At 39.9% G+C, this 25,152-nt stretch overlaps 1 protein-coding gene and 3 non-coding genes across 4 annotated transcripts; 1 reads left to right on the top strand and 3 right to left on the bottom strand.

The window, feature by feature from the left end:
* Positions 1 to 10,388: 10,388 nt before the first annotated feature.
* On the top strand, positions 10,389 to 24,200 carry LOC117782781 (mucin-5AC). The gene is made up of 10 exons (XM_034619815.1): positions 10,389 to 10,787; positions 13,018 to 13,335; positions 16,845 to 17,102; positions 19,134 to 20,214; positions 20,266 to 20,800; positions 20,873 to 22,388; positions 22,473 to 22,788; positions 22,839 to 22,969; positions 23,034 to 23,201; positions 23,385 to 24,200. Exons 1-10 carry the CDS (start codon positions 10,389 to 10,391, stop codon positions 23,718 to 23,720), a joined length of 5,058 nt encoding a protein of 1,685 aa, XP_034475706.1. The 3' UTR covers positions 23,721 to 24,200.
* A 33-nt stretch (positions 24,201 to 24,233) lies between these two features.
* Trnaf-gaa lies at positions 24,234 to 24,306 on the bottom strand. Its single transcript has one exon. It is a non-coding gene; the product is annotated as a tRNA-Phe (tRNA).
* Positions 24,307 to 24,644: 338 nt separating this feature from the next.
* On the bottom strand, positions 24,645 to 24,717 carry Trnaf-gaa. The gene has a single exon. It is a non-coding gene; the product is annotated as a tRNA-Phe (tRNA).
* A 195-nt stretch (positions 24,718 to 24,912) lies between these two features.
* Positions 24,913 to 24,985, bottom strand: Trnaf-gaa. Its single transcript has one exon. It is a non-coding gene; the product is annotated as a tRNA-Phe (tRNA).
* Between the last annotated feature and the right edge of the window lie 167 nt (positions 24,986 to 25,152).

Below are 25,152 nucleotides of genomic sequence, written 5' to 3' on the forward strand. Positions count from 1 at the left end.
GTGCATACATATAGTATATGTCTGTGTATATCTTGACATTTTTATTAAAAATGTTTACGAACAAAGGGCATATTTTATGCATGCCGCTCGTTAAGCGGCCAACTGCAAAACTGATCAAGCCAAATTGCCTCTGGGATCCAGCTAAAATGCATTCACTCTGGATGTTGTTGTTGTCGCTTCTGTTGCACTTTCGTTGTTGCTGCTTTTGGGCATCGTTTCCTGTTTACTAACAACAACAACAACAACAAAGCAGCCAATGGGACTGCTTAAAAACTCCTAAAGTACAAGGGAATTTCACATACAAACACAGTTATATATATGTGTGTGTGTGTGGACATTTATTGGACTGCTTGTTTAACCGTATTCTCAAGGAAAACAACATTTTAGGCAGGTTTCTTACAAAAGGGAAACGCGCGCAGGTCTCGGAAAACAAATTTGTTCAATATTTTCTACTTTATGCAGCACATTTGTTTAATAATTACAAAACTTTAAAATACTTTGTTGGTTTGTGATATTTGTTAAGTTTTAAGATGCCAAACCATTCCGAAACTAGAGACTTAAAATTAAAATTTTCAATATATCAAAGGGACCCCTACCATCAAAGCATGGCTATGATCGAAAAATATAAAAATTTTATAAATTAATAAATTTAAATGCAGAATGAATTAATATTCCAAATCATGATCAAAATGACATTTCGCTTGAAAATCGTTTCAGTTTTGACAAAGTTATGGCGGTTTGAAATTAGTCAAACCCTTGGCCTAGCAACTTTACAAGTCAAAATTTTTGTTCAATTTCCCATGATTTTTGACAAGAAAATGAAAGGTCTCAGAACCAAGTTTAAAGTGTTGTTTTATACTAATTATCATATAAGGAGTTGATTAAAAGTGAAAACTTTAGATTTAAAATTTTGAATTTTCAAAATTTCAAAGGGGGGACCCTTAGCATCAAAATCGAATTCTAGCAAAAAATAACATTTTTTCAAAAGTTAATAAAATTTAAATGCAGAATCAATTAAGAAGCCAAATCATGATCAAAGCGACATTCCGCTTGAAAATCGGTTTATTTTTGATGAAGTTATGAGAGATCAAAGTTTTTGAAAAATTGTCAAGGGGTAGGTATGGAAAATTGGATTATGGAATGCTTAGAATCGAAAAAATATCAAATTTTCTAGATGATAAAAATTTAAATGCAGAATCAATTAAGAGGCCAAACCATGATCAAAATGACATTCCGCTTGAAAATCTGTTAATTTTTGATGAAGTTATGAAAGATCAAAGTTTTTGAAAAAATGTCAAGGGGTAGGTATGGAAAATTGGATTATGGAATGCTTAAAATCGAAAAAATATCAAATTTTCTAGATGATAAAAATTTAAATGCAGAATCAATTTAGAGGCTAAACCATGATCAAAATGACATTCCGCTTGAAAATCGGTTTAGTTTTGACAAAGCTATGACGGATTGAAGTTGGTCAGACATTGGATCTAGCAACTTTACAAGTCAAAATTTTTGTTCAATTTCCCATGATTTTTGACAAGAAAATGAAAGGTCTCAGAACCAAGTTTAAAGTGTTGTTTTATACTAATTATCATATAAGGAGTTGATTAAAAGTGAAAACTTGAGATTTAAAATTTTAAATTTTCAAAATATCAAAGGGGGTACCCTTAGCATCAAAATCGAATTCTAGCAAAAAATAATTTTTTTTCAAAAGTTAATAAAATTTAAATGCAGAATGAATTTAGAGGCTAAACCATGATCAAAATGACATTCCGCTTGAAAATCTGTTAATTTTTGATGAAGTTATGAAGGATCAAAGTTTTTGAAAAAATGTCAAGGGGTAGGTATGGAAAATTGGATTATGGAATGCTTACAATCGAAAAAATATCAAATTTTCTAGATGATAAAAATTTAAATGCAGAATCAATTTAGAGGTCAAACCATGATCAAAATGACATTCCGCTTGAAAATCGGTTTAGTTTTGACAAAGCTATGACGGATTGAAGTTGGTCAGACATTGGATCTAGCAACTTTACAAGTCAAAATTTTTGTTCAATTTCCCATGATTTTTGACAAGAAAATGAAAGGTCTCAGAACCAAGTTTAAAGTGTTGTTTTATACTAATTATCATGTAAGGAGTTGATTAAAAGTGAAAACTTTAGATTTAAAATTTTGAATTTTCAAAATTTCAAAGGGGGGACCCTTAGCATCAAAATCGAATTCTAGCAAAAAATAACTTTTTTTCAAAAGTTAATAAAATTTAAATGCAGAATCAATTAAGAAGCCAAACCATTAACAAAATGACATTCCGCTTGAAAATCGGTTAAGTTTTGATGAAGTTATGAGAGATCAAAGTTTTTGAAAAAATGTCAAGGGGTAGGTATGGAAAATTGGATTATGGAATGCTTAGAATCGAAAAAATATCAAATTTTCTAGATGATAAAAATTTAAATGCAGAATGAATTTAGAGGTCAAACCATGAACAAAATAACATTCCGCTTGAAAATCGGTTAAGTTTTGACAAAGTTATGACTGATTGAAGTTGGTCAGACATTGGATCTAGCAACTTTACAAGTCAAAATTTTTGTTCAATTTCCCATGATTTTTGACAAGAAAATGAAAGGTCTCAGAACCAAGTTTAAAGTGTTGTTTTATACTAATTATCATGTAAGGAGTTGATTAAAAGTGAAAACTTTAGATTTAAAATTTTGAATTTTCAAAATTTCAAAGGGGGGACCCTTAGCATCAAAATCGAATTCTAGCAAAAAATAACTTTTTTTCAAAAGTTAATAAAATTTAAATGCAGAATGAATTTAGAGGTCAAACCATGAACAAAATGACATTCCGCTTGAAAATCGGTTAAGTTTTGACAAAGTTATGACTGATTGAAGTTGGTCAGCCATTGGATCTAGTAACTTTACAAGTCAAAATTTTTGTTCAATTTCCCATGCAATAATTTGAAATAAATCATAAAATTTAGGTTTCAAACTTATTAATTGATCTTATAACTTCTGCAGATAAATTCGTTACATTTTGATAAAGTTACAAATACGATAACTAGAAATATACAAATGTTATGCCAATAAAACTCCTGATTTCGAGTCGTTTGGAAAAAGCAGATTTTAGCCAATTCATCATTTCTATTTTAAATAAACCAAATATATACAAATTCAAATGAACTTTCTAAATTAACTGAATGGGTCTTATTAATACAATTCTTACTAAAATTTTGCATAAGCTGTTACACAATTTGAGTGGCGTAAAATGAACAAATTTTAGAGCGATCCCTTTGTCATTTGTGGCATGCCTTGTGCATTTCTTGCCACTTGCATTTTAACAGCCACGACAACGACACCGCCAACACCAACTATAACTGCAACTGCAACTGCAACAACAGCATCCAAATAGTGGCATAAGTACTAGAGTTACGCCATTTGAAGTACTCGCACTCAAAGTGCCAACCCAGGCACAAAACAGTTCTATTACTTAATATGCAACACTAATGCGAACAATGGCAGCACGAAGACAACTACAATAATGATGATGATGATCATGATCATGATGATGATGATGAGTGCGACTTGGACGTGCAGGCAGGCTCAATTCCATTCCCCGTTTCAGTCAGCCAGACCATTCACTCAACAATCCCCAACACAACGTCTCCGGATCAGTGGAAAAACAGTCAGAAAGGCAACATTCAATCAACGTTTTGGGCCACGACTTCCAAGACCTGGTTTAGAAAGGTAACTTGCTTGGCTCTAACTCTAAATAGAAAATGCCAAAAGAAGTGGTAGGCGTCCAAATGCCGCAGATAGTTCACAGTTTTTCACACTTACGAGTCGAGTTGCCAGTGTTGCCAGAATTACAAGAGATATAGCTAATTTGAAACAGACAAAAAATAGCCGAAATTTAAAAGTAATTCTTTAATATGAAGATTGTAATAATGGGAACTAATATGTTATTTATCATCTTTTACCTCCATTCAAAATGTAAGGGATCTTTTTTGTTTTGACGGCCATCTCAAGAAATGTCGAATTGTTCTCAATTGTTAAAAATTTTTCCGAAATCGTTTCTGTTCTGTTCAAAAAGCACCGTTAGTTCTCCCGGTGTGGCGTCCTTTTAAATTGGGGCTGCCACCCTAAAGAAATATTCAGATCTGGCAACTTGTTCTGATTGGGGCTGCCACCCTACAGAATCTCCCGATCTGGCAACTTGTTCTAATTTAATAAAATAAAAAATTCAGTTTTAAAATTTGCTTCAACTAAAATTTAAAATTTCGTCCGGTAACAGCAAAGTGTAGCTATAAAATAGCTAAAGTGTCGGCACTGAATAGAACTACTTGTCTCTGCAAGCAGTACTTTTTAAACTGCTTGTAAAGAGCCCAGTTTGTGCGTTACCAGAATTGTTAATTAGTTGAAGTGGATCAAAAGTAAATTACGTGTGATTTGTAGTTTAGTCAGTGACTGGAATTGGATCAAAGTGCAGCTAAGATAGACATATAGATCTGAAACTAGCTTCCCGCAAATGTGATTCAGAGGAAATGTCAAAAGAGGGAAAGATTTTGTCTTCAATTTATGCTCAGTTCTTTGAATTTTTTAACTAAGCAACTAACATAAATTAATTAGAATGCTTAACTAAAGTTAATTGATCTTAAGCACAGCATGAAATCAAGTACTCGGATCTCAGCTGTTATGGATGTCAGTCAATGTTGTCTTTGTTTGCTGCATTTCTAACAATTTGCTCTATTATTGGCCACAATTTATTGCCACATGTTGTGGCCAAGCCCAGTTCAGCAGTAACAACAACAACTATAACAACAACTACAACTTCCCTGTCAGTTTTGGTTTCAGTTTCAGTTTTAGCTCCCATTTCGAGTTCCGAGTTGAAGTTTTTGCAATGCGAAAAACTCGTTTGCATTTACGCTCGTACTCGTAATTTATTTATAATATTTGCAATATAGTTTTTTTCTTATTTTTTTATTTGCTGTTGCCTTTATTAGAGCAGAGAGTAAAGAGTTGAGCACGCTTTGCCAATTACATAAACCAAAAAAAGTAAACAAAGCTAACGAAACGTAAACAAAACGCAGTCGCACCTCAAAAACAAAATAAACTTGCCCCAAACTGGCCAAATCGCAATGAAGACGACGCTGACTTGGCCAAAATCAAAGGAAGACAAATCAAAGAAAAATTACCACAAATATTGATAGAATATCAATGATGTTTGTGATGATGCTGATGATGAGCGTGTTGATGATGGTTAACTGAGCTAAGTAACTGGCTGAAAATGATCGGCGGCCTTTCACCCGCTCCGACTGCAGTTTTGACCCCGCACGAGCCGAGTTAATAAAGGGACAGGGAATTGGTAACTGGCAACAGAGCTATTTTCAACACTGAGACAAGAGTCGTGATTCCAAGCGGGGAATGTAGGACTCCAAGGGGAGGGGACAGGGAAGGGGTACAATAGCGGACATTGCCACCCGCACGCGCTGGCCAAAGTTGGAATTGAACCAGTTTCAGTTTCGGTTTCAGGCATTGCGGGAGTGGTAATCGAAAACCGGCTAAAAGAATTTCCCAACTAAGAAGTTTTTCATGTTCGTTTGCCATTTACAAAGTTGCAAATCGGGCTTTGACTTTTTAAGTGTCCCCTGTCTCTCTCTCTCTCTCTCACTCACTCTAGCTCTATCAATTTGCGTTCTGCAAAAAGAATTCGTTTTAACAGTGCGCTTTTATATCGCTGTTAAGGCATTCATGTTGATAACAGCACGCTGTCGTTAATTAGTAACTTATTTTATTGGCTTGAATTTAAATAAAATTCACTACTTAATAAGCTTTCTGCTAAAAAGCACCTTTTTTACTCCATGCAGAGAGTTTTATATTTTTGTTCACACCAATTCGGTCGAAAATAAGTATTTAGTATCAACTACTTTTTTGTGTTTTTTAATTTCTCAAACATATTTCTCATAGATTGTGTATTTTAACTATTATGACTAAAATCAGAGTACTACATTATCATATACATTATCAACAGTTGATAATTAAAGCCAGTGTTTACAGTGCTTAAAAATTCAGTTAGTTACATCAGAAAATAGATTTAACATCTCAATTAAACAGATTTAATGCACAGCTGTTGATAACAGCAGGTTACAACTCAGAGCTTATTATGTTAAAGTCGAAGCTTTATTAATTGTAAACATATTTCTCTGATTTCATGAGTTCAATCTTCAAATCTGTGATTTCCCTTTCTAAAGTTGTCCGTGAAATCAATTTTAAAATTTAGTTTGGTTCCACTGCCTCAAAAACGGCCTCCTCGATGGGTTATAATTCCAACTGCCCCAAACGGGGGCAACTCTGTTAATCATCAGTTGAGCGGAGTCAAGAAAATTTCACTTTTGTTTGCTGCCTTTCTTTTTCTTGTTGTTTTTCTCTTTCGTTTTCAGTTGGCTTGAAACTGACCCTCAGAGTTACGTAAGTTCCGCCTTAATTGACACGCCCAGTAGTCGGCACTACTGTTGATGTTGCTCATAAATATATATTTAAATTTAAATGCTTTACAAATTGTATAAATTTATGCGCTTTTCACTGCCAACAAAATGATTTTCATTAATTTGTTGGCCCTTTTTGTATTTTTTCGGAAACTTTTTGAATAAATGTGAATGAATTTTATAGCGTCTATTTTCCCAGGGTATTCAAGACACTTGTGCAGTTTCTTTGTTAGGTTCTCTGATCGCTGGAAACGGGAACTTGGCCAACAGTTGACTTGGCCCTGGAATGTGGTCGAGAAAAATGTTATTGAAAGCGTTTGACAAAAATGCCAGACGACAGACAGTTCATAAAAGTGGCCAACACACAACACACCCTCGAATCTCAAATGAGAGAGTCAAGTGTCTCTGGCGTGTAATTGACTTCAGCCAATACTGTAATTGGCCAAGTTAAGTCAAGTCGAAGCACGACTCATAAACAGGTTCTTTATGATTGAATTGCAGTTTTAGAATGTTGCCACGGCTTAAAAATGGAATTATTGTTGTGCTTTGTGTTTTGTGCGGGTGTTAGCCACATTGTTCCATTTCCAGTTAACAATTGTTGCTTTGTCCCTGGCTAAATGATTGATTATGTACAAGTATTTAAGCCCGAAATGCCGGATATCTTGAACTGCGGAAATTGCTAGCCAAATTGAACTGAAAATCTTTTGCCTTTTGGCCGTTATGAATAAAAACAAAATAAACATTGACTAATTATAATTTAAACTGGTTCATAATTCCATTTACTTGTTAAACCGTTAGCTTCTTAACTTGTTTGCATTTCATTAATTTTTGAAACAAATTTTGTATTTCAGTGTTTGCTGTTGTTGCTATTGTTTTTTTTTTTTGTTGTTTTAGTGGTGCATTTGGGTGGTTTGGGTAACCACTGTAAATTGGTGGTGCTGTCGAGTTGCAAGTGCTGTTTAAATATACTGTCTCACCTTTTGGCGTTGTGTTGCTTTTTATACTGGGTTTCTCACTCTCAAGCAGTCAATTTTACTTTTTAAAAAAATGTATTGCGAGCACTAACAACTTTAGCTTATTTCATTCTTGAATTGCATTCAAAATTTCAAACTGAACGTTTTTACATATGTTTCAGAAATCTGCACCAATACACACGCAACCTGCTACAATGCATGTGTGTGTGTGTGTGTGTGTGTTTGTGTGAATACCTCTCCCCCTTCCCCAGTTGAGTTTGTGCAAGCCAAACAAACAACAATAGCCAAAACAGCTGGCGATTTTTCATGCAACACTTTAAGCCATTGTTGTTGTTGTTGTCTTTATGGTTGTTGTTTCGCTTTTGTTTTGCTTTTGCTTGCGCTTGGCTTTTAACACTGCTTTGTTGTGGTCTGCTTTGCTCTACTCTGCTCTGCTTTACGCCTGCTTCGCTTGGCGTTTGCTCTGTTTGTGTAACAAGTTTGCATACGTCGAGTATGTGTGATATGTGATTAACAAACACCAAACAGCAATAACAAACAACAAGCAGCAGCAGCAGCAACACAGCAGGTATTAGTAAATATAATTATAACACATAAAAACAACAAGAAGACCAGTAGAAAATTCAAAAGTCTAACAAACTCAACTGTGAAAAACCCTGTATCTATTCTGTTACAAATTAAATAATCTTAACCTAATGAAATTTTTATAATAAAACTTATAATGATAACAGTCCCTGTTTTATATGCATACATCTAATTTTTTGCTGAAACTCAATGTATCCTTTGTTCTTCTTAAGTACAGGGTCTAAAAACGTAAACGAGGCAAATGGAATGTATTGCGAGTAGCACAAACCTCTCCAAGTGATGCAAGCAGCGCACCTCGAAACTTAACAGCAGAATAAAGAAGGCAGGCAGACAGCAAGCAGTCGACAGACAGCAAGCAGTGGCGTGGGCAGCAGATCACTTTTGTCAACCTCAACAGATTGTCTTACATTAGCGCAATATTCGTGTGTGCTGAGCAGATCGGAGAACTGTAGAAATCAGCTGAGTCACTTTTCTCCATTTCCATCATCTTCTCCTCCATTCTTCTGCTCTTGGCATTGACCTTCAGCAGCGCATTATTATTTTCTAATTAGCAGTAGAGTGTAGAGAATGAAAGAATGGGGGAGGAGGGAGTGAATAGTCGTTGTCCACTTCTTGAGCTGAATTCTCAACTTTGTTTTGGCCAACGCTAACAGCTATCATAAGATCTTTGCTGGTTTTTATTGTTCTCACTTTATTTTGTGAATTTGTATGGCAATTTTGTGGGCTCTGTCACCTCGTTGAGAGGGTCCATTAAAAGCGAGTATATTAAACGAAATTATCTATCAATTTGGCAAAAACACAAGACAAGACACGACAAGGGACTTAGCAATATTGTCTGGGAGTGGCATGATGTCACACAGGTGGCCAGAACTTTGAGCTATGATCACATGATGATTACAACATGGTCAGTCGTCAATATACGGGGTGTGTTTTATAGCCAACAACTTGAATTTCATTTTAAAACAAGATATTAAAGATTTTATATTAGACAGGCCAAAGATTTATTACCCCAACATTTTGTTTATAAAGCAATGCTTACAACTTTAAATAAAGATTATGTTTAGAAAAAAATAGAATAACTGTTATAATAATATTAATTTTAATATTAATTTATTATTTTATACTTTAATACCACAGCGAAAAAGTTTTAGAAATAAAATATAACTTTATTTGTAAACATGCAGCTTTGTTTTTTCACATACAAACGATGGAAAGTGTATTAGATGAATATTCGCATAGTAATAGTTGTTAGTTGGAAACTGGAACAACTGTCAGTCAAATTGGCTTACAAATCACAGATTGTGAGCAGTGACTGTAAAACTGTATACTTCACTAGCACGACCTTCAATCACAGCGAAGAAGCAACAATTGCAAGCAACAGAAACTTGATTATACAAGTAGTTAAGAAAACTTAAAGTTCAACTTGTTTTATCGCTGTTGTTGTTGTTTTTGTTGTTGCATCTGCTGCTTCCTCCTCTTCATCTGCTTGCAGTTGTTGTAATTGTTACTGCTTCTTATACTGCTTGCTGTTTGCTATTGCACTTCTGAATGACTTTTCGCTTGGCGACTTGACATTTCGCACTAACAACAACAAAACTAGAAAATGTTGGTTGTTGTGGCTGAAAGATGCTTCATGCTTTTATTTTGCAATTTGTTGCGGCAACATTCAAAATGAATGGGAATAATTCAAGATGCAATAAATCGCACAATATCATAATGTAATTGAATAATTATCATCAAGAGAGAATGAGCGAGTCCAGTTCAACAAGCAGACCAAAAAGCAGTGGCAAGAAGTTTGAACTTCTTGTAAATGTCAAGCTGTCAGCGCAGGCGGGGCAACAAGCACAGTGGGGCAAAAGAGAACAGACTATCAATGCATGTAATCGATGTGAATAATAAATGAAAACAATGCAGAAAAACTATTTCAATTAGTTACATGGATTTTTCCGAATTTATTCAGTTCACTTGGAGTTTGTAACCACTGTGCAGCGCCAACCACATTGGACATTCGACATGCGAATAAGCTAAAAATGGTTTGAGTCTGCCTCATTGTTTTGGCCTGTTGTCTCTTTGGGCCAAATGCCAAATGCCTTGGTTGCATGCAGACAGTTTGGGAGGCACTTGACTAAAGGCCGCGCGGCAAAGTTGAAACAACATTGAAGGCATTGTTGTAGCTGTTGTTGTTGTTGTTGTTGTTGTTGTTACTGTGGCAGGCGCTGCGGTAAGCATCAGCGGAGAGTTTTGTCAGTTGCCATTTTTAATTCAAGCACACAACTATTGTTGTTTAAGCATCTAAATTATTTAAAAACAAAAGAAAATAAAAATAAATTTTAGTTTTACGTATTTACAACATGTTGAAGTCGCACTTTTTCCGTCCCATGCCCTCCCAGCTGCTCTTCGAAGACTTCTCCAGCTGGCTGGCCAAACAACAGCCCGTTACCAAGAGAGTTCCCTATACGGAGAGGACTACGGGTGAAAAGTCCTGCAAGCCATTCGACATATTCTACAAGGACTTTGCCCGCTGGCTGACCGATCACCAGCTGATCATTATGGCCCATCAGTTCTGGGATCAGCTCACTCCCTGCCAGATGTTCGACTACGTCATCAGGTCCCTGCGTCCCTACGAACAGCCTCGAGGAACTGCGCTGCCTCGAGATCACATCGCTCTCGGCGGATTCAAGAAAAAACAGTCATACTTACCGCCAATTTCAAATCTTGCATCCAGAGCGATCAAAAAGCGAGGAACGTCTGTGAAGTCAAAGAAATCTCGCTCGACAGGCAAAAACAATAAGCGTTTAATCCAAAAGAGCAAGACTAACAAATCGAACAGAAATATAGACAGCGTTTAAAGTAGCATATCTTTTACTCGAAATTTTATGTAAGGAAAACGTCCATTTTCGATGTTTATTATGTTTCTAAAAGAAAGATTTAAAATATAACTAAATTGCTTATTTTCTTTCTCTTATTTGAAAGCAGAAGAAATAAACTTCTGAAATTGTGACTCAATTCGCAAGCAGTTTAACTGCTCTGGTAATTCCTTTGAATACGTCATTAAATTGTGACTCAATTCGCAAGCAGTTCAACTGCTTTTGTCCATCTGTTTGATATTCAAATGGCATTTCACATTCACATTACAATAAATTCCAATGCGATCGATCGACAATTTACAAGAATCTGTTTATGTGACGATTTGCTGAAGGTTGTCGCTGTTGGATTTAAGCTTCTATCCAGAAATAGACGCAAAATAGGCAGATAAGTGGGTCACAATGCTCACGTATTGATTGGTTTTCCAATTTTGGGTCGTATGCGTGGGGAATACAAACGAACAAATATAGAATAATCCATTAAACACATGTGTAGTTTATAGAAAAATGTTTAATAAATAATTGTAAAATAATAGTGTATTCAGTCACGTCAGAACTGCAATGCCCACTTATGAAACGGAACAATAGTGCAGTGTCAACGGCAATGGAGACCGAACGATTTGATCTACCTTCAGCGGATTAGAGTTAGCCGGCTGGCAATTTACCAAGCAACTCTTGCCCAAGCGCAGAAAGGCTAACAAACAACAACAAGAAACCGTTAAAATGGGCGATGGACGAGCTTCTAATAAAATTTAATTTTTAAATGTGAATCGCGCACTAAGAAACAAATTTCACCAAGTGAGATTCGAACCCGCGTTTCCCGATTGCTTTTTGCGCAGAGAACTGGCGTCAACTCAACGCGCGCCGCCACAATGGAAAGCGTTGGACGACTGCTTAACATCCGACTAGTTGTTCTCGTTCTCGTTCTGTTCATGTGTCTTCGTCAAGCAGCTGATAAGCAGTTGACACTCAAGCAGCGCACTGTGCAGTTCTGTTTTGCTTGCCTTGGCACAATAAAATACACTTCTTTTCCTCAATTAATCAAAAGTTTAACTTATCGCCTCAACACTTGCGCATATTCCACACCCCTCCTCCTCGCCACACAGCTGACACTCAACACATACTCGTACATATGTCGAAAAACAAGGTGTGAAACTTAAGTTATGTTAGCTTTGGGGCACAAATCTATGCCCCTCAGTCACCGTCCCCGTCTCTGTTCCCACGTAGGCGTTGCCTCTCCTTGCCGACTGCATAAATTCGCCTGATAAAATTTTCAACGCTCTGCATTTTCGTTTGAAATATTGCGCCAGTATGATATTTCAATTTTCAATTAGTGGCAACGTTTGTTTTTGTTTTGGTTTTTGATTTGCGTGGTGCAGCAGCTTTTTATGCCTAGACATTGTGGGTCAAAAAGCCACAAAGTGACGCATGCGATATTGCAGCTGGAAGTTATTTGAAGTTGCTGTTGTTGTTTGCAGTCTGTTTGGGTGCCCACGCTATATTTACATAAGTATCTCTTTGGCAGTTGCCAAAAAAAACTCAACGAGGCCAATTGCCAGCTTAAAACGATATAAATAACTGCTTGCAGCTTGTTACAATTTCATTGTTCACGCAACAAGAGTGAAATGGTACTGCTTACAATACAGAAAATGTTATGTCATCAGGCGGACTTGTTGATAAGCTAGTAAAGATGGTTTAAATAAATATATTATTAATGTTTAATATTTATATTATAATACTGAGTTGCATTTGTTGTAAGTGCAGTTATTCTAAGCAGTGATAGGATCACTGTTCATATCAATCATTTTATATGTCCTGCCTTACAGGCTTGCATTACGTGTCAAGCAGTTGCTTGTAGTGCCGTTGTTTCATATCAATCAGCTTGTATGTAAGTATTCGCAAAAGAGGTCAAAGCAGTGCCGACACAACGACAAAGCAGTACACGAGTAAGTGAGTGACAGACCATGACAAATTATTGCCCCGAGCAGCGACTTTAGTTTATTTATTTATTTATTACAATTAATTGACAATTATGTACAATGATTTTGAAGTTGAGTGCGTTTCATGGCTAACTGAATAAGTGAAGCCGCTGTCGCTGTTGGCTGTTGGCTGTCAGCGCAGCATTGAAAGCAGTTTACCCTTAACTAATTGTTGGCCTTCTTCTTTTTTGCTTTCAGATGCATCCAGTTATTATTTTCCCTCGCAAAATCGATTTGTACCCTCTTCCGGATCGTTTCCCCGCCAACTGCAGCAGCCGCAGCAAACTTTAAATGGTTTTCGCAGCGCCAACAGTGGATTCTCCCCCGCCCCCGGATCCTACCAGGAGCAGCTCCTTTTCATATCCAACGAGAACAGCAACAACAACAACAAACAGACTGCCATTGCAGGCAACTCGCCATACGGATCACCATTTGGAAGCAGTTCACAGTTTGCAGTAAGTCTTCTACTCTCTATTAAATCCGTCTCCAGATCGAATCCACATAAGCTCCAATTTGAGCTCCTACTTATGTTAATATTCCGGTTTTGGCCATTTCCAAATTGGCAGTTGGCAAGTGGGTTGGGGTGGCAAGCAACCTGCCACACAAATATGCATGCAACCCAACTATGCTTAAGGCAATTAAGTAACTTGTTTTATCTCTCTCTCTCTCTCTCTCTGTCTCTCCTCCTCTCTCTCTCTCTCTCTCTGTCTCCCCTTTCCGTGTCTAGGTCCAAAAACGTTGCCAATCAACGCCAAAATAAAAAACGAAATCAAATCAAATTAAATTTATAAATAACAACTTGCCACATGCCACATATGAAATTTGATTAAGCCACATTGCAAAACTTGTTACAGGAGAATTGTGAGCTGCAGCTAGAGATGAGCGCGTGACACGAGTGTGTTTAGCAATACATAGCAAAAATTCTTCTTAGAATTCTCCTCCTTTCTCTTTCTAATTTCTAATATTATTGTAAGAATTACAAAACAAAGACAAAAAAACTAAGTATGCAATTTAAAGAATTAAATGAAAATATAAATAAATATTTTATGGAGAACACAAAATATAGTTTGGAAAAATCTAATTGATTTATATTAAAATAAGAATTGATATTTTTAACTCAAGTTGAATTTTCTTTTCAAATAGTAAACGATAGTATAAAAATATTCCGAGGCCGAAGCCAAATATATATTATCAAAAAAAAAAAAAATTACTCGATTTGAATGTCTCTAATTTTTGTTTTTTTTTTTTTGTATTTTATTTCTCATAAGAGTTGTCTTTATTTTGGTTTATTTCTTATTTCCTGATTTACATTTTTCTAGTTTTGTATTCCTAATTGTTGCCCTAATTTTTGAGTTCTTAGAAAGATTTGTCGAAATTCTAATACGTAATCGTGAATACATGTATATACCTAGGCACTATTAAATGGGTCTGTGGCACGTTGATAATTGATAGGAAGCAGTTTCAATCACGATCACGAGAAGTGTTGCAGAGCGTAACGGGAAGCAGAAATAGGTTTTTATTTCAACGGAATGCGACTCACGAGTCTCCACCTCAAACTGCTCCTCCCACCGCCCTTCTCCCGTCTCCCATCACGTCTCTTACTGCTTACTGCGTGCAACACGCGGTTTCCTTTAGGCTGGAATTGAAGTTAAAGTCGTTGTTGGTCAACAAAAAAAAACAAACGAAACGATTCACGCAAATCGAAATACTTATTACTCGTACGCTATTGAATGAATGAATAATTTGGGGTGGGTGTATTCGTAACACGGGTATTCGATCAGTGGCCAGGGCTGGAAGCATTTCACTTTCACTTTGCCAGAGCCAAACAAAAGATGCAGACAAAAGACAAAGTGCCTTCTGCATTTCAACGAATCAACGCTATTTATTTATTCGTTGAAATGCATTTGGAAAACGTGTTTCTAATTGAAAAAAGAAGCTGAAGAAAAAAGTGTTTAATCATATTGTTTATTAGCAGCTTGCAATCATGAGCACGCACTTAGCTGAAGCTCCCAGTTTTGGCCCTAATTGAAATAACATGTCACGGCCTCAATTCAGCTGAACTGTGGGTGCAAGCAGTGCTGTCAGCGCACAGCAGGAGATCTTGCTCTGCATTGTTTACATCTGCTTGACTGCACTTTTCACACCTTTGGCATAAGCGGAGCTGCCTGCTTGCACTGGATTTAGTGTGTAGAAAGCAGGCTTATTTATGCACCACTTGCAGCGGTTCAAATTGATCTGTGCTCCTTTAAATGGACAAGCAGTAAAGTTTCTTGTAGAGAATAAACTAAAAATTAAAAGATTATTGCATTAGTTAATTGTAATTTCTAATTGTTTGCCTATTTTTGGAGTGAAAGTCAATATTTATGCTCAGTACGTGAGCAGCTTTTCATAGTTTGTTTATGCTGCCCTATTGACAAACGACTTAAGAGCTCTTTTTAATTATTTGACCGACACTTTCCTCCCCGCCTATTGCACCCACTCCAGGTGACAGTGAAATTTCTGGGAAAGCATTCACATACAAGTTGGCATTGTTTAGTCAAAGTTAACATCAATTACTGACGGTTAATCAGACTAAGACTCTTATTTCTGTTGCTGTCTAATTGCTGGAGAAATGGAAGAGTTTTCTTCACAAATTGCCTGCAGTTTGCTGTAGAATTTGTCTTGTAGGGTATTCTCTGAAGCATAAAGCGTAAAACAACAACTGCAGTTGAAATTCGCCTGCTAGCAACAAAACTTGCGTTTTGTATGCAATTTGTTTAACAGAGCAAAACTTGTTCCCCTTCCCCTTCTCCTTCATTTCCCTCCCCTTCCTTCTGGTCGTACTGCACCCAGCATTAGAAGCACTTTCAAAAAAAGGCAATAAATAAACTGAGAAATAAACACAAATACCAAACAACAATAATAATGCATAATAACAACAAGTACTTACCACTTTAAAGGCGAAACTGGCAACTGGCAACTGACAGCGATTTCTGTAATTAGCGGCCAGTCGAATTTCGACCTTGATACACTTCAATCAAATACTTTTGATAGATTTCCATTGTTTGATTTCTTGTTGCTGTTGTTGTTGCTGTTATTGCTGCTTTCAATTCCGATTTCGATTCAATCCATTTGCAATCAACTTTACCGTTGCCTTAGCTTGAATTTCAAAGCGCTTTGGCATTGCCTGCAACACGTGCAACACGTGGAGTGAAGGCCCTTTTCACATATACATACTATATAGTTGAGTAGGGACAGTCAGGTGCAACAATGAGTGCTCCCATTATGTTTGGACAGCCAAATGATCATGAGAGTTTCGTTGTCAACTTGCGAGTATTTTGAAATTGGGCTTAAATTCAACTTATAACGGTTTATTCCCGCACTGCAGCTTAAAGTCTGCTTAGCTTTTGAAGTTGTCAGCCTCTTCTCATCACGCACTGCTTGCTGTGATCAGCGCTCTGTCAATCAGCCTTCAATTAGAGATTTAAAAGTTTTTGTAAAATTAAAGACAAACATTAATACAAAATTTGTTTGTTTTGGGAGCATTTAACTACATAATTTTTCAGCATATTTTTATTCGACATTAGCTTTTTTCTTATTATTACTTTTATTTATTTTTCGAATAATATACGCATATATTTGCAGGCACTTCTTTCATTGAGTGCATTTTATGCAAGTTGTGTGCACTGCTTTCTTTACTTTTTCTACTGCTTACATATGCAAATTTGCTGTGCAAATCTTAGACGCACTACTTGCAGTTAATAAATGCAGTGCACACTGTGAGTGCTTATTATGAAAAGTAGTAAACTATTTAACATATAGATTATTTAAATTATAATCTGTTATTTATCTTCTAAGTTGAATGTCAATGAATTATATATTTTTAATCTGCCATGAGAGCCCTATAACGATATGAATTAACTTTACTTGGCTTTTCTGCTTTTCTTATTTCATTTTGTTTTTGTTTTTGTTCTGCTTGCCACAGAAACCGAATCGGCAGTCGGACTATTACGATATCTCGCCACGCCCCTTTGGTGTGCCCGTCGGTGGAGGTGGCGCAACGTCCGCAACGCCATCGAATGGATTTACACGCTCCAAGGCGATACGCAATGGAGGCGGCAGCGGAGTCAGCAGCGGAGCCAGCTTAGGGAACAGTCTTAACGGTTTCCAACCGCAGACGCAGCGCGTCAATGTTCCCCATCAGCAGACGCAGTTTCTGGCCCACTTCAATGAGCCAACAACGGTAAGGAAATGCCAATTGAGATCTCGTTCATCAGCAGCTGTCACTTGGGAGAGAGACAGAGCGACAGAGCGACAGAGAGAGAGAGAGAGAGAGAGAGAGAGAGAGAGACAGACAGACTTCAAAAAGTAAAAGCAACAAAAGGAACTTTGAATTAACAACAACACAACACATTTTGGCATTGCATAACATTTAACCAAACAATTGGCCATGCTCTGATTTGGCCAATATCAGTTGGCTCTGACTCTCACTTACGTGACGCCAAATGAAACGGCAAATGTTTTTTGGCCAACAGCAAAAAAAAAACAGCCACAAAATTCAGCTAAGTCCCAGAACCAGTTGCAAACCGCATACTTGAATGTCTTCTCTCTCTCTCTCTCTCTCTCTCTCTCTCTCTCTCTCTCTCTCTGTCTCTGTCTCTCACTTGAATCTATTTATCAATGAAATCAGCTTTACCTTTCACCTGGTTTATTGCCTTTTAACAAATCTGGAGTATTTTATTATTTTATCTCTTGAACAACATTATGAGTATCAAAAGGCATTTCTAACAGATTTTCGCATTTGTTTATTTACATTACCATTAAAATAATAATAATATTGAATTCGAGCTTCCCTCGCATAATTGAAATGTTTCTCTTGTTAAATACTTTCCTCACGATTTTTTACTTTCCTACACATCTTTTCATTGATATACCCTGCACATAGGGAAATAGGGTATCAACAATTTAAATATTTAAAATATTTAATGGAATTGATGCGTTTGACTTATAAACAAAATTGTTATAATAAAGTGGACTTAACCTTAAATTACTCATTCAAGAAACAACTTTTAACAGTCCACTGCTTACAGGGAATCTCTGAGTCGTACATCGATTTTATTTGCTGATTATGATTTTGATTTGAAACTAATTGCCGCAATTTGTTGCCAAATTTGAGCGAAAGTGTATTCGCATGATTAATCTTGGTATATGAGATAAGTAAATTTAACGCCCACAATGACAATTAGTCAGCATTTAAGCAGACATCGCTCACCAAATTGTTTGAGTAATTAGTGATAATATTGAGATATAAGTGCTCATATAAAATATGCATTTCATGATAATCAATTTCGAAATTATTCAAAGTATGCGAAATACACGTATTTGCACACCTTGCCACAAGCAGGTGAAGTGTTCTATCGACACTGCTTGGTTGCCACACTTTAACAAGTGCTGTCAACTGTCAACTTACTGCTTGCATCTGCTTGGCACTGCAACGACCCAAATGTCATCATGCAACACTCGATCCAACAGCTTTCAATAGTTGAATGTCTGCAGATTTTTGAAAAGAAGTCACAGGTCGGAGTCAAAGTCTCAGTCTCTATTACGAGTCTCCTCTTCTTTTTCCTCTTCTTCTTCTACTCACCTCAATCGTTGTCTGCACATCCAAATTAAATAAATACGAGCGCATAAATTAAAGACGCAAATGGAACACAAAATACAAAACACAAAACACGAAATAGACAACAAGTTGGAAATTTGCACAAAACGCTTTAGACAAATTTGAGAATCACTCGAAAGAGATGATGAAGACACTGTGTGATGAGAGGGGAGGTTAAAGGGGTGGGAAGAGAAGAGTTCGCACGCAAAACAATTGACAGACGAACCGCAGAGATTGTGAATGTGTCCGTGTGTGTGTTAGTGTGTGTAAGTGTGAGTGTGTTGCAAGTGGAACTGTAACAGTTTCCCATGACGACGATAACATATGACCACAGAAGCTGTGCCACAGTTGTTGCACAGTTGCACAGTTGTCTCAGCTGTCGCAAATTTAATAACTGTAGAAACTGTAACTGTAGCTAAACAATTGTAACAATGCGTAGCACGGCATTGCACTGCTTGACACCCCGCCAATTATCCCACATTAGTAACCATTAGATAAGTACAGTTAGTAATGTACCCAACTACAAAAAATAGTTTAATTTAAAAAAAGATCTTTTAAAAATAAGGTTTTATCGGCAACACTGATTTTTAATCTTCTTTTATGTCGTCCTCACAGAGCGAAAAACGTTTGGCGGCAAGCAGTGCAGCCGTGCGTCCCTTTGGCAACGGCGGCTTCTCGCCCAGCTCGACGCGCACTCGCACTCAAGCGCCTCCAGCGGACGATGCCACGCACCAAGCAGTTGCAGCTGCGACGCCCTATCGCTTACGCAGTCGCTATCAGCCTTCGACTAGCACTGCTTCCTCAACGACATCGACAACGACTGGAAGCAGTGCGGAGCAAGCAGGAAGCAGCAAGAGGTACAATCGCTTTGGCAGCAATCGAGCAGCTGCAAAGACAACAAGCAGTACAACAAGCAGTACAACAAGCAGCTCAACCACGCCAAATGCGTCCTCAGAACGTCCCAGCTTTGGTCGCAAGGCGCCGAATCCGCGTCGTCCCGTGTTCATCAGTCGCGAGATCAACGAGCCCGTGAGTGTGGTCAGCAAGCGACCCTTCAACTACAACAGCGCCAACGCCAGGCTTAAGCTGCCCAGACCCACGTCCAGCACAACAAGCACCACTGAGAGCCTGGATGAGGGGGAGAGTGGAGAGGTAGAGTACGAGCAGGAACAGGAGTTGCCGGAGAAGGACCAGGATCAGCAGCTGACCCATGAAGTGCCCTCAAGCCTAGAGAAACTGCCATTGCAGGAGGAAACAATTACACCCATCACAATAGCCAAGACGGAGGGAACAAACAGCCAGGAGCACACCGCTGAGGCACTGGACACGGTGACCAGCAACGAGGATGATCTCGACAAGTCCACCAGCACCACGAGCACAGAGGAATCCCAGACAGACTACTCGGAAACCAGTGACGTCTCAGAGGAGACAACTCTCCCAAATGTCGCCCATGAGTACGAGTATGTGGAGGAGGAGGAGAAGGAGAGGGAGAAGGCAACCACCGCGCTACCCAGACAGAGTGAGTCGACGGAGGATCACCAAACGGAACTCGAAGCAGAGACAACCGAATCCGCAGGAGAAACCACAACTCAGGCCACAACAGCGAAACAACAGGCACCCGAAACCCAAAAGGAGATCAAGACAACGTCTAGGCAGGAGGAAGAGTCCGAGTACGACGATGAAGAGGGTGAGGAAGGTAAGAATACATCCTTGTCTACATTTTCTGTTACTAATCATGCCATTAAAGGTGACGAGGAGTACGACTACGACGAGGAAGAGGAGGCAGAGGGAGAGCAGGAGGAAGGCGGCGAGGAGCAACACAGTGATGCCACAACCGAGTCGGATAACGAGTCCACTTCGAGTCGAGAGCACAGGATTGAGGACGGACGAGAGATCATCTCAGTGGTGACCACGAAGAGCGTAGTCAATGGTTCCACGGCGTATCCGGCTCCTCCTGTAACGCCCAGCAGCCTGGGCACGACTCTAGCCGACAGTCAACCAGCTCCACAGCCGGAGGAGGAGCACACAGAGTCCGCCAAGGTGGAGACTGTGGAGACAACGACGCCACTGCCCATCGAGAATGTGACCGAGAGCTATGTGGTTGTGGCGTCCATTCAGACAAGCAGAAGCATCAATGGAGCCCGCTTTCTGCCCTTCCCCGCCATCGAGCAGGAGGAGACGAAGCAGACGCTGTCGGAGCTGGAGCGGAAGGTGCACTCCAAGCAGCAGCAGAAGCTCAACGATCTGAACGAGAGCAGCGAGGAGCCCAGCACAACGACCATGTCCAGCGTGTCGGTCTCTGTCTCTGTCTCTGCTCCTGCCTCTACCTCTACCTCGACCAGCACCACGGAGAGATCCCTGCCAGCACAGGGCGTCTCCACGGAGAGCATCATCGATAAGCTGGATCGCGTGCAGTCCGAGTTGTCCAACGGAGTGCTCTCCGGCAAGTATCCCATCGTCAGCCAGATGGATGCCTCCACGCCCGCCTCGACCATGTCCACGGGCGCTGGCTCCAGATTCGTGCCGAACATACGCAAGTTCCAGCCCCGCACCACAGCTGCTCCCAGCACCACGAGCAGCGGATCCAAGCTGAAGGTGCAGCACTTTGACGAAGCCGAAATGGACGAGCTGGCCAGTCTGCTGCCTGTGGGATTCAAGCCCAAATCCAGCTATAAGAACCGCAAGATCACCACAACAACAACGTCGACAACGACGGAGGCACCAGGCGAGGATCAGAGCAGGAAACCAGCTAGGAACTCCACCATTAGTCGCTCCTTCAAGAACGGCGCGGTTGCCGTGCAGGATGTCGCCTTGGCAGGACTCCTGCCCAAGGGCTACAAACCCCCCAGGACCACAACGACGACCACGTCCACGTCCACGACTACAACACAGAGTCCGGCTCTGGAGAGTCTCTTCAGCAAGTTCGACGACAGCCTGGCCGCTCTGCTGCCCAAGGACTACAAGCTGAACTCGACGACGTCGAAGCCAGCCATCTCCCTGGTCGATGACATATCCCAGTTCCTGCCTCCGGGCTTCAGTTCCTCGACGAAAGTGACCACGACATCGACATCGACTACACAGCGATCTCCCGCCGTCGCCGTTCCCTTCGATGATCTGAGCAGCTTCCTGCCGCCTGGCTATAAGCCGCCCAAGGAGCAAGTGGAGCCAAAGCTGCCCACTGGGATTACTCCTCTTAAGGTGGATGATTTGAGCAGTTTCCTGCCTCCTGGCTTCAAGTTGAACGACACCCTCAAGCCTATTCCCGCCGAGGATGATGATCTGCTCGCCTCGTTGCTGCCCCCCGGCTACAAGTCCAAGACGGCGCTGCATCCGGCCTCAACCAGCACCACGAGCAAGCCCAAGACAACAGCTACTACTCCGGCTGTCAGCTCGACGGAGCCAACTGGCGGCTTGAAGGTCGTCTTTCCCAAGGGATTCCACAAGCGCTTAGGCTCCCATCGTCTGACCACGCCACACACTCCACTGGACGGAGCCGACGATGCGCCCTCCGCCTCCTCGTCGCCCTCTCTGGTCATCAGGAAGGGTCCGCCGATGCGTGCAACCACCGAGTTTACGGGTTGGCCCACTCCCCCCACGACTCCACTGTCGATTGACAAGCTCAATGCCCAGACGATCAACTTTGAGGATCTCCTGACAGCGGCGGGCAGCAGCAGCACAACAACAACAACCAGCAGCAGTACAACCACCACGACCACCACCACACCACGACCCACCAAGCCAGGACACTGCACCGCCGACTGTGATCTGGAGGCGACCATCAGGATAATCGAGGGCGTGGCCTGGAAGCCAGAGCTGCTCGATCACAACACCGTCGAGTGGAAGAATCTCGCACACGAACTGGAAGCGCAGGTAAGTCCACCATCTTCCCCTACTCCCCAGCATCTTCTCAGCTCCTCTCCTTGTCCCTCTCTCTCTCTCTCTCTTTCTCTGCAGCTCAATGAGGTCTACTCCAATGCCGCCCAACTGAGCAAATGGTACAAGAAGGTGCGCATCGATAGCTTCAGCAAGGGAAGCGTCCTGGTTGACTATTACGTGGAGCTGGCCAACATCACTGAAGATGTGGACACGCTGGAGATCAAGCAGCTGTTCCACGACGCCCTCAGCAAACCCATGATGTCCGTGCTGCCCGACAAGGACGCCCAGGAGAATGAGACGGACAGCGTGTCCAGTCCGCAGGAGGAGCAGCTGGTCAAGGCCAGCTATCAGATGGGCAAGTTCACCATCGATCCTGTGGCCACCGAGTTCAGTGGTGAGTAGCTTGTCCACACTGTCCTTCCCCATCTCATGGTTTCTCCACAGTCATTGCCAAGAATCAGCACACGAATCCGGAGAGCACTGAGGATGATCTGCCCATTCCACAGTGGGCCATTGTCGTCATTGTCATTGGCGTCGGCTCCCTGGTCTTTGTCATCATCTTTGGGGTCACTGTGGTAAGTCCTCAAGCTTCCTCCTGCTTCCTTCGTCTCCTGGCATTCATATAACTTCTCCCTTCAGCTGCTGAATCGCCAGAAACGCGCCAAGAAGACGCCCATTCCTCTCACCAATGACATGCTGAACGAACTCAAGGTCAATCACATGGGAGGTGCTGACAATTACGGAGTGGACGACTTCTACAACATTGATGATCCCTGGAACGACACCAAGCAGCCCATCAAGCCAAAGGTAAGCAGTGCACTCGCACTCGTATGCGTATACAAGCAAGCAGTGTGCACGTATGCACGCAAGTAGTGCACACGTAAACGTTTACTTGCAAGCAGGGCATTCACAAATATACAAGCAGTGCGTTTGTACTAATGACAAGCGATGACTAAAATTAAACCATTTCACAATACATTTTCATTGCAGCGCTTCACAAATTCAATGCACGGCAGCAACAGCTCCAACATCTACGACAGCTGGAGATCCACTCGTCACGCTCAGAACAGTGGTGACTATTTCTATGACCAACAGCCGGCCTACTCGCAGAAGGGCGACTCCCTGAAGCGGCCACATCTCGGCCATCAACATCATCATCAGCAGCATCAGCATCAGCCTTATCCCGGCGGCCATCAGCAGCAGCAGCAGGGATATGGCCATGGCCATCAATATCCCGATGCCTTCGCCGATGCCCACCAGATGTACAGCTACAACAATCATGCGAGTCGGACGCGTTATGCGAGGGACTACGACCCGGACTTCTAGTCCGTCCAACAGACTAACAACGCTCTAGCTTTAGGAACTGCCAACCGATTAAGTGTTGCGAAAGTTTATACGTATCAGTTAATTACACTGCTGCTCAGTAACATATAACATAATATATATGTATACATACTTGAATGCTTATATTCCAGTATGTACAAGTGTACAATTATAAGACAGGTATAAAAACTATTTATGCAAGCATACTCTTACTTTTATTCCCAGCTATCTTCTTCCATATCTTTGTTCTTTACTAAATCTATTCAAATGATTATTCTACGTATGTATTGTATGTATATGGAAATTGGGAGCATCCATTTTGGGCTCTCGGAAAGTAAATAGTCATGCACTTTTAGTTAATACTAGTTTGTAATTACATTTTAGACATTTTGAATAATTTAATTAATGGCGGCTTAAAACCACACTACTTACCAATGTCTATATCTAGACAATGAATAAAACAGTAATAAAATTTAAAAAATAAACATTTTTAATTTAAATAAAAAAAGTATTCATTGCCGAAACCCGGGATTGAACCGGGGACCTTTAGATCTTCAGTCTAACGCTCTCCCAACTGAGCTATTTCGGCAGTTGGTGTGCTGCAAGCAATTTGCTTACTTGTGCTTAAGGTAAGTATGTATCGTAAAAATGGTTTGTATTTCTGCTAATTTGGCGAAAAATTTATAATTTCATGTAGTGCATGTATTAATAAATTCTAATTTAAAAAAAAACTATATGAACTGAGGAGCCACATTTTGTATTTTTATTACTTTTTCCCGTTGGTAGGGGGAACAAAATCGATTCGCATGATAGAATTCTTATATTCTTGTCTCTTACAGTAAAACTCAATAATTATAATACTATTTTTTTATTGTTGTATAAAATTTTAAAGAGTTAAGAAATAATAAAAAGTAAAAAGTTATTCAATGCCGAAACCCGGGATTGAACCGGGGACCTTTAGATCTTCAGTCTAACGCTCTCCCAACTGAGCTATTTCGGCAGTTGGTGTTAGGGGCTCCGATGTCCTACTTGAGGCAAATGGAGAGTAAACATTAGACGTTAACCAAATGCATTGTTTTTAGTTACCGTGACAATATATTCGATTGTAATAAAAAAAAATTATTTCCATCTCTTTTGTTTTTTTTACGGTAAATCACAAAAATTAAAAGAAAATATTAAAAAAAAAGTTAATAATTGCCGAAACCCGGGATTGAACCGGGGACCTTTAGATCTTCAGTCTAACGCTCTCCCAACTGAGCTATTTCGGCAGTTGTTCTGATTGTGTCTAAATCAGATTTTCTTCCCACCCGATTTAAATTTCTTATACATTCTCAGAGTAAATAAATAAGCTATTAGAATTTCTAACAATTAATAACTTCAAAGGAGTCTCTTGTTAAGAGAATTAATATTATTTGAAAATATATGGTGAATTGAG

Source organism: Drosophila innubila (assembly GCF_004354385.1).
Source record: "Drosophila innubila isolate TH190305 chromosome 2R unlocalized genomic scaffold, UK_Dinn_1.0 1_C_2R, whole genome shotgun sequence".
Classification (NCBI taxonomy): Eukaryota; Metazoa; Arthropoda; class Insecta; order Diptera; family Drosophilidae; genus Drosophila; species Drosophila innubila.

Coding starts and splice junctions, on each gene's coding strand:
- LOC117782781 (XM_034619815.1), top strand. CDS start 10,389: ATGTTGAAGTCGCACTTTTTCCGTCCCATGCCCTCCCAGCTGCTCTTC. Junction 10,788..13,017: donor TCAAAAAGCGAGGAACGTCT/GTGAAGTCAAAG, acceptor GTTGGCTGTCAG/CGCAGCATTGAAAGCAGTTT. Junction 13,336..16,844: donor GAAGCAGTTCACAGTTTGCA/GTAAGTCTTCTA, acceptor TGCTTGCCACAG/AAACCGAATCGGCAGTCGGA.